The 13925-nt window shown below is 35.2% G+C and overlaps 1 protein-coding gene across 3 annotated transcripts in view; it reads left to right on the top strand.

The window, feature by feature from the left end:
• The window catches only part of LOC123553034 (SAM and SH3 domain-containing protein 1-like), a 92410-nt gene that overhangs the window by 13094 nt on the left and 65391 nt on the right, over window positions 1-13925 (top strand). For all 3 annotated transcript variants that reach the window (XM_053541817.1, XM_053541815.1, XM_053541818.1), the window contains exons 2-4: window positions 7689-7832; window positions 11016-11117; window positions 11682-11734. In XM_053541817.1, coding sequence (XP_053397792.1) covers window positions 7689-7832; window positions 11016-11117; window positions 11682-11734 — 299 coding nt within the window. The remainder of the gene's footprint in view (window positions 1-7688; window positions 7833-11015; window positions 11118-11681; window positions 11735-13925) is intronic.

The following is a 13925-nucleotide window of genomic DNA, read 5'->3' as shown; positions in this document are numbered from 1 at the left end:
TAGCTTCTATTTTGTCAATATTGTGCCCCTTTATAAAATAATTTCAGGTTAAAGTTTTGCATATAAGTATAGGTTTTCAAAAAACTACTAGATCTAGCTAGCTAGGCCAAATGCTTTCAAACTTCACAAATGACTAGCACAATGAGGTGACCTCATGTTGCAGGCTCAATAGCTCTAGCTTTTATTTTATCAAAATTATGCCCCTTTTAAACATAGAAATTCTGTTTCTCATTTTTTCATGTGAGCGTGTTTCTGGGGAATTACGTAACCAGATGTTTTCAGATTCTCCAGAAATTTTTAGAATCATGGTTAGACTTCACATGGCTTACCATTTAGCAAAATTATGCCCCTTTTTCTACATGAACAATTTTGCTGAAACTTTTGTTTGTAAGCTAATATTAGGATCGAGGAAGGGCATTGCCATGCTGTGATTAGATTGCTCAAGCTTATTCATATTAAACCACCAGATACCCAAGTACACAGGGGGTATATGCATGTCTGGCTGTTAGTCAGAGTCAGTTGGACTCTCATATTTTTTCAAAAGGTCAAGGAATTTTTATACACCCAAAGGGACGTATTATGTTGTGACGCCAATGCCCGTCTGTCTGTCCGTTAGCAATTTTGTGTTTGCTTTGTAACTCTTCAAACCCCTGAACAATTTCAATGAAACTTGACACAAATGTTCACCACATTGAGACGATGTGCAGAGTGCATGCATTTTGGATGGCTTGCTTCAAGGTCAAAGTCACACTAAAAGGCGTATGCTAGAATTCCCTGTATATGAGATGGGCGAAAATTTTCCCAATAACAGAATTTCTTTAAACTTTCGATATTGAAGGACAATCATCTAAGAAACAAAAAACTGCAATAAAAATCATAGGTCACCGGTATCGAAAAAGAGTTATCTGCCCTTGAAAACGGTATTTTTGGAGGAAATGCGTTTTCAAGGGCAGATAACTCTTTCGATACCGGTGACCTATGATTTTTATTGCAGTTTTTTGTTTCTTAGATGATTGTCCTTCAATATCGAAAGTTTAAAGAAATTCTGTTATTGGGAAAATTTTCGCACCAAATTCTAGCATACGTCCTTAAATGTCAAAGTTTCGGGTCCACTCTGTAACTCTTGAATCCCTGAAAGGATTTCGAAGAAAATTGACACAAATGTTCACCACATCGAGACAACATGCAGAGCACATGTTTCGGATGGCTCGCTTCAAGGTCAAGGTCACTTAGGGGTCAAAGGTCATATTACTTTGTTTTGTGTCCGCTCTGTAACTCTTGAACTGCTTGAAGTATTTTAAAGAAACTTGGCAGAAATGTTCATTACATTGAGACAACGAGTGCAAGTTTTTGATGGCTCGCTTCAAGGTCAAGGTCACAGTTAGGGTTCAAAGGTCATATGACTTTGTTTCATGTGTATTATTGCTCTGCATTGCGGTGCTGTTGTTTTTATTTGGCAGATCTCTTTTTGTTCCCTTACAATAGATGTATTGAATTACTTCCCTTTTATGTTACTATAAATAGCTTATTTTGTAACTTGTTTTATTATTGGCTGTAGGGAAAAGCCGAGACCACTTTTCTGGGTACAACATGGATGGTACCTCCAATTTTAAGGTGTATTTTGACATAACTGTACCTGGTAACAATTTTTATTGTGGACTTAGAATTTCTCCTGTGACATATCCCTTCGTATATTGCCCCGCTTGGCAGAGTTCTTGTTTTGTATGAAATCATCTCGTAATTTAGTTGTGGTCTCTTACCTAGACTGAATCTCTAGTTTAACATGCACAGTCATGTGACAGTGGCATATTATGTATCATGTGCTTGTCTGTTTGCAGGGACATGTTCTCCCCAGATCAGATCTTCACCACATGTTGCATGTTGCCCATTAAATGCGACTGGTAAAATTGAGGTGCACCCTGGACTTGTGCTTAAAATCATTTCATCAGTCCATTGTGCTGCCTTGTGTTCCAACTGTCAAGCCTGCTCAGGCATCCATCCATGTGACCTAACCTGTCATCAAAAGCTGTTTAAAACCTTAGGACAGCAGTATGTTTGAAGTATGCATACTATTTTCAGCATCATTAAATTTGCTTTTCACCGGCAATAATTCTGTATTAGTAATACTAGACAGAGCGAAATAATTACATTCTTTCCTTTTATCATGAAAATTTCACCTGTCCCTTTAATCCTATAAAATAAATATTTAACTTAAATTTTTAAAACAGCTGATTTTTCAGGTGTCAACAGCAGGTTTTTTTACAGGGTTAGAACATAGATGATAATTATTCACATAGTTAGAACTAGGTCAGAGCATTTGAAGAAAAGCCATAAGCATCCTGATGTGACTATATAAATCAGAATTTACCATTGGTTCAATGTATTATGCTGGGTTTATATTTCTTGGATGCCGTTTGTTCAAAATGATGTTTGAGGAATTGCCATTGGTTATGTATCTTGGATGCCGTTTGTTCAAAATGATGTTTGAGGATTTGCCATTGGTTATGTATCTTGGATGCAGTTTGTTCAAAAAGATGTTTCAGGAATTGCCATTGGTTATGTTTCTTTGATGCCGTTTGTTCAAAATGATGTTTGAGGAATTGCCATTTGTTATTGTTCAAATGATGTTTCAGCAATTGCCAATGGTTATGTATCTTTGATGCCGTTTGTTCAAAATGATGTTTGAGGAATTACCATTAGTTATTGTTTAAATGATGTTTTAGGAATTGCCAATGGTTATGTATCTAAATGGATGCCATTTGTCCAAAATGATGTTTCAGGAATTGCCAATGGTTATGTATCTTGGGTGCCGTTTGTCCAAAATGATGTTTCAGGAATTGCCATTAGTTATGTTTTTTGGATTAATTTTGTTCGAAATGATGTTTCAGGGATTGCTAATGGTTATGTTTCTTGGATGTCGTCTTTGTTCAAAATGATGTTTCAGGAATTGCCATTGGTTATGTATATCTTGGATGCCTTTTGTTCAAAATGATGTTTCAGGAATTGCCAATGGTCTATAATGTTTCTTGGATCCCGTTTGTTCAAAATGATGTTTCAGGAATTACCAATGGTGTCTGAGAAATTGCCATTGGTGTTTGAGAAATTGCCATTGGCTTCCAGTTGCTGAGATTAATTGTGTTTCAGGCATTTGTTAAAAATAGTGTTGCACAGAAATTTTATTGGAATATTTTGACTATAGGAAAAGAAACCAGAGGGAACTCATGATTTTTCTAAGAGATTCTTAGACACAGGACTCAACAGTTATGAAATCTTATATGTCAGGTGAAATTAAAACTGCTTTAGTCTTGACCACAGAACTTAGCAAGACGTTTAATTAGTGTTGAGCTTCACAGTAGCTTGTTTTATTGGCCTGAGTGTTCTGCATAAGACTGACAAAAAAGACAACACATTGTTCTCTCTCATAATAAATTGAAAGAGCACTTTTCAAAAAAAAATTACTGAGTCAAACTTAAATATTCATAGTTTTCCATCACATTGGGTGGTCCTTCCAGTCATTTTCAATAACATCCATTGTAAATATCCATTAATAAAGTATTTAGTGCACAGTTTTAAAAATCATATAAATTACAATATAGGGTTACAAGGGTTATAGAAAAAGAGTTAGTAGTAATTGAAAATTAAATCTAGAGGTCATGTGTCAAATATTTTTGAAAGGATAATTGAAATAATTAATACTCCCTGACTGAGCATAAAAGTGGGAAGAGACCAAATTAAGAACAGACAGAGTAACCTTATATTCCACTCAATGATATTTTTCATCATTTTTGTCTCATAAAAGTATGATGAATGTAATCACTGTCATCAGCAGCAACAATAGTCTAATGAAAAAGAGCAATGTGTGAAAAACACCCAGTTTAATTTTTTTCCAAAATTGTTCATGATTCTGCAGCAGAAGGAATCAAACTCTGAGCTTTTACAGTATTTATGCTAAGGACTAATTCAGCTAAATGTGCCAACCAGACAATGTAAAAAAGGTTGCGTGCAACATCCAAAACAGTTCTCGTTCAGACTCTGTCACTGACTCAGGTTTGGAGACATAAATGGAGAGAGAAAAAGGTTTCTAATTTGATTTATTATCTTTGAGATTTCGTTATTTCAAAGTTATTTGTGTCTAGATCATGTTTTTATCTGCACAAATGCTGTCCAATTTAAAACAGCAAAACAGAACAAAATATCTCGATACAGGAGGTCTAGAATGTTGCGACATTGCATGTGCGATTATTGACTTGTACAAGTAACTTCCCGACATAACATTTCCTTCATGCTGATCATTGTCTGTTACAATCAATATACCATGTAAAAGAACTCAATTGTTTCCTGGAATTACTTGGATCAATACGAGTGCCTTTGGGGTCATTTTTGTTCCTTCTTTGGCATTCATACAGGGTGTTATATTAAGAAATATCTTTAGCAGTGAATATCGATAGCAGCATTTGGGTACAATGTTCAATCAATGCAACAGGTTTTATTTGTGTTGATTGCAAAATAAATGAGAATCAGGGCTGATTTAAGAGCCTCAGGGCAGTATATAGTGATGCAATATTTCAAAACAGACTTATTATTATATATATTTATAGTATGCATTGCTGTTTCTGTGTTCCTGCAAATAACTCTGATATCCTTTAAAGTGGTGCAGATTTGAAGACATTTATCTTTAATGTCATGGTAGTCGAAAGAAATTTATAAAAGATCAAAAGCACATGCACACGCACACGCACACGCACACACACACACAACTCCCCAGAGATTGAACTTTAAGCATTCAGTATGCTCTGGACATTCTAATGGAATTGATGCAAAGTTCAAATACCTGAATTCAGTGGTAATTCAATAATAAATATATTTATAAGGTAAACAGGTTTTTTTTTTTTTTTTTTTAAAGCAACAAAATGTAGGTTTGGCATGTATATATATATCAGACTTTCTTATTTGTGTATAATTTACTACAGCTATCATCTGCTTTTAAACTGAACGCCTGGGGAGTTCAAAGATTCCAAACTCCAATTTGATCTCAGCTTCTGAATGAGCTTATCAAGGAAGCAACCATAGGTCTTAGTGTAAGATCAAACTTGACTCTCCATTGTTCTTTTTTTTTTTTGGAGAGAAAAAAGCTAAAAATTAAGCATCTTGTGTATGCGGAACTATTGACCTTTCCACATCAGAACAAAAAACTGACTGCAACAGATGCAAAACATAAATATTTAAAGGGGAAAACAGTAGCTTGATGCAGTTTGTGTTATTATCTGTTAGAGGATCTAGCCTGCCTGATGATAGATAATCTACAACTTTATTTTCAAGATGTTAGAAAATAATCCTGTAAAAATGTTTCACATACAATAAGGCATTTGTGCTTCTAGTTTGGTTAGTAATGAATGAACTTGAACCTTAAATTTGCTGCCAGTAATTATCAAAAAGACTTTGTTCCAATATATCTGTACATTATGTTTTAAAGTTTATAATGTTTTACCAAATTTTTTTTTCTAAACTTCTTGCTCTAAAAAAAATCTGTGGTGAAAAATATTGTAATTTGAAGAGGTTTCATTAAGAGGTCAAAACTTTTAGCCTTGTATCAGAAATATGTTATTATGTGTACCACAATAATTATTGTAGTGGGGGACACCTATTGATTTTGTACTGGCTGTCAGTGTCAGTCTGTATGTATGTCACAAAGTTTGTCCACTCAACTCCTCTAGCACCACTGGATGGATTCACGCCAAACTTCACAAGAGTTGTCATTGCCAAGCCTTAGTTGTGCATATCATCACCATTTTCTGGTTTGATGATTTTCAGCGGAGTTATGGCCCTTGATTCATCAAGCTCTATGTTTTGGCCACTTCTCTTATGTATTAGGCTGATTTCCACCAAACCTTACAGGAGTGATCAGTGCAAAGCCTCACTATGCATAATTGATTGCAGCATTTTCTGGTTCATTTTCAGTGTATTTTTTACGGCCTTTGATTTGTGGTATTTTATCTTGTGTGGGCATCAACTGCTCCAACACAACTAGAAGAAAATACTCCAAACTTCATAAAAGGGATCATTACTGTGCCTAATTGTGCAAAAATGTCATTGACATGTTCTGGATCCATGTTTTTCAGCAGAGTTATGGCCCTTGTTTTGTAAAATTTTATGATATTTTAGCCACTTCTCATATAATAATAGAGTGGACTTCCACCAAACCTTACAGGAGTGATCAGTGCCATTTTAGGCTGTGCACTATTAATTGTGACCCTTGATTTGTCAAATTCTTTTATCTGTGCTATTTCTCCTATACCACTGGTTGGAATTCCACCAAACTTCACAGGAGTTACCGCTGCTAAGCCTAGTTGTGTAAATTGGTGGAATGTTATGTTTCAGTGATTTTCCCTGGGGTTATGGTCCTTAATTTGTGGCATTTTGCAATTTCTGAGTGGTAGGTGATTGGAGACCTACATTTTTCATGAAAACAAATTCTAGTTTACAGTTTTCTTTAACTTTTGGAAACACTGATTTTGTAGTATTCACAAATGAATTAATTAGCAAATAATGTTGCTTTTTGTATAAATTTCTTAAATTTCAACTTCTGTCATGTAGTAAATAGGACACAAAATTACTTTATAAATTCATAATCGTTAACCAGATAGAACTCTCTAAACTGATGATAAATATGTGGCTCCAGTAAACAGCTGATAAGCCCTATTTCCATATGTATATTTTTTTGTATGATAAATTCTTGATTGGCACTCAGATGTATTAAAGGAAATAATGTAGATTTTTAATGATGTTTTAAGATAATTTTCATATCAGTAAGATAACATTTCAAGTAGCCGGCTGTGATGTAGAAGTCTCATCAACAAGTACAAAAAATATGAGAAATGTTCTGTTGAAATAGGAGTATTAATTTTGAAATATCCTGTAGGAAGTGCCATAATAGCAAAACATGAAATTCTGGCTTAACTGTTAGATCTGATCTCAAAATTGTGGGGTGGGGGCTGGGGGCAGTCAGTTTAACCTACCAGTATTTTCCCAGAAAAAAAATCCCCTTACTTAATCAGTACAGACTACATGCTCTCTTCAGTTGGATATAAAATTATAGCTGTTTTGAATAAAAAAAACCATGACGTTTTAATCCCAGTATTTTGTTTTGTCTTGGTTGTGAGTTTTTAGTGAACTGAGGTCCAGATGAGCCGGTTCCTGTTTCAAAAGTATGTCGTATCAGTTCTTCACATTACTGCACATGGGTAATTCTACTTACGACTTGGAGCCCACCCCCTATAATAGCTCAGTATGGAGAGCGCAGATCTACAGATAGCCTGCTGCGCTCAGCAGGGAGAGCGCAGATATATGGATCGCGGGTTCGTGAGTTTGATTCTTGGGCGAGGTGTATGTTCTCCATGGTGATTTGATAAAAGACATTGTGTCTGAAATCATTCGTTCTTCACCTCTGATTCCTGTGGGGAAGTTGGTAGTAATTGCGGAGAACATGTGCAGGTTTGTACTGGTACAGAATCCAGGAACACTGGTTAGGTTAACTGCCCACCATTCCATAACTGAAATACTGTTGAAATAAGGGTTAAACCCAAAACAAATACTCACAACTTAGACAGGTACCACTTTTGTAGTTATATCTTTTATATATTTTAACATTATGTAGAAAATTTCACATCAGGAGTGTTATATTCTTGCAGAATTTGGCACCCTGTTGGAGCAGTCTGACAGCTTTGGCAATCAAGTACGCCAGCGAACTGAGAACTTGTGTGGAAGATGTCCTTGACCGCTTGGAAGACCTCCGATGGTGGCAGATCACAGAGGACACAGTTTCAATATACACGGTATATATGACTGACATACTTTTTTCTACATCTCACATGTCAAACTTTTTGACACTTAAATATGAGTGTACCAGACTGGTAATGCAATACAAGCTTAAGACATACAAAAGACTGTTTTGTGACCACTACAGATGATTATATAACCACTAATTTAAGTTTAAAGATTGTGGCTCTACCCGGCTGCCATTAATATTTCAGTCTAGCCAAAATAATTTAGGACAAAATTATGTGGGGGAAGACTCCATTATTTCAGGCGGTGAGGGGCGACCTGCGTAGAACTTGTACAACCAGCTGCAAGCCAGCTGGATACCTTCCTCACATAAAATCTAGAGAGGATTCAAACCCACAGCTGGGGCACTGCTTGGTTACTAAGCCTCAAGGACTTGAGAAATAAAATGGTTGAATGAGTTAAATTAGATCAATGGGCAAGCAGAGATATAATTGGCTTATAAATATTAAAGGAATTCAAATATTTCAATTATTATAATCAAAGTATTGATCTTAGATCTGAATGAATTATTAGCTAATCATGAATCTATAAGTGTGTATTTTATTAAGACATTTCAATTTTTTAGCAAAACATTGATTTGAAGGAGGAAAACAGTTTATTCGAGTATTTAAATAATGTCTAAACTTATTAGATCGTTGGAATGTTTTATTTGTAAATCAGATATATTATATGCTTATGTTGTGTGAATCATCATTATTAAAGAGACATTATTCTGAAATCTTATCTTGATAAATTGGCTTTTAACTGTTGTAAAATTTGTAATGAAATTTGTCACTGTTTCACTGGAATGCAGATAGGATATTTTGATCATGGACAACAGTTGCTATCAAAATTATGTCATCACAGAAAGATTAGGGCCGACTCATTCAGTTTTTGTTCAAAAATCTGATTTTAGCTGATTCATTATCTGTTATAAGTAATATATGTAAATACTTTGATTGACCTAAATTATTATATTCAATTACATTTCTCTTTCAAAAATAATATACATGTATATTAATTTAATCATTGAACATAAATTTAGAGATTTCCTTCAGAGGGACATAAATGTATAGAAGATAAGATAAAAGAGGAAGTGTTAAAAATGTCATTAAAATGGTATGAATTTGTGCAATCACAAAATTGTTAAAATCGGAAAAAATTAGTCCCTTAAGGATATAAATAATTTAGCATTATTTGAGATTTATAAAAAAAGTATATGAAAAAACATGCAAATTTTTTAATTTTAACATTGTTTTTCAAGAAAATGAGTATTTGCCGAATGATCCATGGTAAATTGACAGAACACAAAGTATTTTCATTGTAATGCTGAAATGCTATAATTTTAGTAATAAAGTATCTGTCTTAAGTGAAGTAAAATCTAAACCAATTTACATGACCGAGCATACGTGTCATGGTATCAAATGACAAAAGTTTTTATACCTGTCGGTTATACAAATATACCATTATTGTAATGTGATACGTCAATGTATATCACTTTCTGATAAAAGTAATTTACACTAAATTATTGGTTACACAGGCGAGAGAAAGAATGGTTGCCTTGCGTAAAATAGAAAATAGACCGTCTTACAGAAGTTTAAAAAATAAGACGTTTCTAATTGCGTAAAATAGAAAATAGACCGTCTTACAGAAGTTTAAAAAATAAGACGTTTCTAAATTAAGATATGATTTATTACTATGATACAGTTTCACTTTATTAAAATTTAAAAAAAAATATGCACAAATAGCTAAATAATTCAGTAAATAGAATATATATTAATTTTGAACAATTTTCAAAAGCTGAACTTTTTCCAGTTACATGAAGAACCATTTTCATTTGGCAACATACATTTCAAGGAGTACTGGTATTGCTTATAATAGAATCAAATAGCAGGCACAGCTTCTTTCTTCATATGTGGATGGTCATATTCAGGAATAGGGAACACTCTACCAATTTATTAAAAACTGGGTACAAATTACAATGTCACAGTGGCTGAAAAGCCCCACTGTGCATATTGATTTTATAATACTGAACAAACATTTTTTTGCACCATGAAAAGACCAAGTGAACAGGGGTCATTTGTCAACGTCCGTTTCAACGAACATGAGTGACCTCATGTCAGGTTCGATTTAAGTTTCTGTATTGATTGATACATTTCAGACCCTTTCAAAATGCTGTATTTGCACATGCCTGTGATCGGGCCATTTTCATGTATGACCTGACCCACCCTTTCCCATACTTGTATTTCATCCATTGAGGATTTTCTTTCCTCACTTTTAGAGAGTCATTCATTAAACTTACAAAACGGAAAAGAGAAACTGTTGTTATTTGAACAGTTAAATTACTACTGTCTCCTGTTTAGTATCGGCTCAGGTTTCGGTAGGGACCCGATGATTGATTAATGACCACAGTCATAATGGGGCTGTTTCCTTGGGAAAATATTTCTTTTTTGTAGGTCGAGTGCATTAAACAGTAGCACTTTATTTAAATAAAGTGTGACAGGAAGCCTTGTTCTGTGTAGGATTATGATTGTGTTAATACAAATATAGGAGTCAATGTTTGTTTTGATCTCAGTATATATGAGCCGTGCCATGAGAAAATCAACATAGTGGGTTTGCGACCAGCATGGATCCAGACCAGCCTGCGCATCCGCGCAGTCTGGTCAGGATCCATGCTGTTCGCTAACAGTTTCTCTAATTGCAGTAGGTTTTAAAAGCGAACAGCATGGATCCTGACCAGACTGAGGGGATGCGCAGGCTGGTCTGGATCCATGCTGCTGGCAAACCCACTATGTTGGTTTTCTCATGGCACGGCTCATATTAGCTTCTCTGAAATATGAAATCTAATTCTAAATATAACATTCAGTGAGTAAGTAGACTATTTGAAAGAAAAATGAACATATTGATATCTAATATACTTTAGACTGGCACCAAAATTTTTTAGATTCCATTTCAGACTCTGTACCCTGTTTGTAAGCTTTATTCCCCATTCTGCACACAGTTTCCTGATTATAATGCTGTTTTCCATTTTGTTTACTGTTTTCTGTTTGTAATGTGGTTTTTCCATTTTACACTGTTTCCTGTTTTTGTTTGTAAATGCTGTTTTTCAATTTTGCATACTATTTCCTGTTTGTAATGCCTTCTCTCCATTTTGCACAATGTTTCCTATTTGTAATGTTTTTTTTCCTTTACAGCCTCCTTCAATGACATCCTCGACAATGGAAGATCCTTACTACCCATCATTGTATTCTTATTCTCCAAGAGGTGGGCCTCCACCCATACCCTCTATCCCACCAGTAAGTATATCTTCTTTCAGTAAGCTGTGCTGCCACCATTTCCTGGACCATCCTGCTAACTTGATATATAAAGAGAAATTGAAACTCAATCTAGAGATCAATTTTTTCAAGCAAATTGACTCTTTGTTTTGATTTCAAATTGTCTAAATCAGCCACCTACCTTAAGTGCTCCCATTGGTGGCTGCTAAATACAGGTTTGACTGTATAATTCATGTGGAGATGTTGTTAGTAAATACCTTGGGGAAAACACATGTTAGTAAGAATAGGAAAATTCAGTAAATTTGGGTTGATTAACTTGCTGAAATGCAGCCAAACCTGTGTCTGTGAATGAAGAGAACGTCTAGCCCTTAAGACTGCTTGATTCATTTTTGACATATTGACCAACTGCAAATAAAAGCCAGCTTATAGTTCTCACAAGCATCACATATGATATTTATATGGTATTTCTATACAGACGGTTTTATATGGACACTACCTAAGAAGGCAAACATTAACATTATATTCTTTATAATACATGTACCTAAAAATCATGCTTTCATTTATAATGAGACATCTTTCTTTCAGCCTGAGGCAAGTCATGTGGATGGGTATGGGCAACTTCAGAGCATACATACTAGGTAGGTTTAGATTTACTATTCTTCACTAAAGGTGTGGAACTGAAATTCCTCTGTTTTTGACAATCTGAGCATAATATGACCTCAAGTTTCATAAATTTTCTTGTCAGTAAGTTTAAGAAATGAAGGCTAAATACTTTGTTATAAATTTCTAAGTTTTGATAATGGGTCAATAGAAATTTATCCCAGGCAATAGAAATCTGTTCCAGAAACATCTTTCCCACAGTCTTTCACTGTTCCCATCCTTGTTTCAAGTTCTTTTGTCAGTGATCTGGCCCTTCATTACTGCTCTGATTCTTTATATTTATGTTTCCCCCCAACTCACACTTCATTTCCGATCAATAACTGGAGAATCATTTGACTTCAAACTTAATAGGGTGACAGGGCTTATGGAGTAGATGGCCCCTACTGTTTTTGGGGTCATTCCACCAAAGGTCAAGGTTACAGGGGCCTGAACATGGAAAACCATTTCCGATCAATAACTTGAGAATCACTTGACCCAGAATGTTGAAACTTTATAGGATGATCGGTCATGCAAAGTAGATGACCCCTATTGTTTTTGGGGTCACTCTGTTAAAGGTCAAGGTCACAGGGGCCTGAACATGGAAAACCATTTCCGATCAATAACTTGAGAATCACTTGACCCAGAATGTTGAAACTTTATAGGATGATTGGACATGCAGAGTAGATGACACATATTGATTTTGGGGTCACTATTAAAGGTCACAACGGACAGAACATGGAAATCCATTTCTAGTCAATAGCTTGAGAACCATTTGACCTAGAACCTTCAAACTTCATAGGGTGGTAGGACTTACAGAGTAGATGACCCCTAATGGTTTTGGGGTTACTCCCTCAAAGGTCAAGATCACAAGGGGGTGAACATGGAAAACTTTTTCCAGTCAATAACTTGAGAACTACTTGACCAAGAATGTTGAAACTTAATAGGATGGTTGGACATGCAGAGTAGATGACCCCTATTGATTTTGGAGTCACTCTGTTAAAGGTCAAGGTCACAGGGACCTGAACATTGAAAACCATTTCCGATCAGTTACTTGAGAACCACTTTACCCAGAATGTTGAAACTTCATAGGATGATTGGACATGCATAGTAGATGACCCCTATTGATTTTGGGGTCACTATTAAAGGTCAAAATCACAGTGGACAGAACATGGAAATCCATTTGCAGTCATTAACTTGAGAACCATTTGACCTAGAACCTTCAAACTTCATAGCATGATAGGATTACAGAGTAGATGACCCCTCTTGTTTTTGAGGTCATTCGATCAAAGGTCAAGGCCACAGAGGGCTGAACGTAGAAAACTCTTTCAAATCAATAACTTGAGAACCACTTGACCAAGAATGTTGAAACTTATTAGGATGATTGGACATGCTGAGTATAAGATGACCACTACTGATTTTGGGGTCACTCGATCAAAGGTCAAGGTCACAGGGGCCTGAACATGGAAAACCGTTTCCAATTCGTAACTTGAGAACCACTAGGCCCAAAATGTTGAAACTTAGTGGGATGATTGGACATGCCAAGTAGATGATCCCTATTGCAGCTAACCATCAGTGTCTCTTTGACTTTCGCTCCAGTCCCCCATTGACTTCTTGCCTATACTACTATGCATTGGGGGAGACATGCACTTTTCTACAAAAGCATCTTCTGGTTTCTTTCCTTCACAGTCAAAGTAAAATGACATGAGAAATTGGAAAAAATATTTCTGAAAGATGCATAATGGAATTAAATTGATATGTCTAACTGATTTGCCCAGACTGAAGCTATTGTTTTAAAAAGTATTTTCTGGAGACATCTGTGCAATCTTCTTTGGAAAAAATAACAACTAGTACTGGCATTCTTGTTTAATATTAGCCAACAGGGATTCTCTGATTGACAGTAGGAAAGACATAAATTCTATTTGCCAGTCTCGAACATTCTCCCTAAAGACGGCCATATTGGATTTTCCATGGCAAGCATTGTTTTAAGCAATTTGGTGAGGTGTTAAATTGACTTACTGCCTAACATATTAGATAAATTGCTGGAATTGTATTAAGAGATATTTATGAGATTGCTGTTTGAATAAGGTTTTTGGTCCATTGTTTTCTTGAATAAATATGTTGAAATGCAATAGATAGACCATAATTTGAAAACATTTAGAACTTTTTTCTTGGATAAATGTGTCAAAATGC

The sequence above is a fragment of the Mercenaria mercenaria genome, chromosome 4, assembly GCF_021730395.1.
Source record: "Mercenaria mercenaria strain notata chromosome 4, MADL_Memer_1, whole genome shotgun sequence".
Taxonomy (NCBI): Eukaryota; Metazoa; Mollusca; class Bivalvia; order Venerida; family Veneridae; genus Mercenaria; species Mercenaria mercenaria.
The sequence above is the reverse complement of the archived record's forward strand: the minus strand, read 5'-3'. Positions and strand labels throughout refer to the sequence as shown.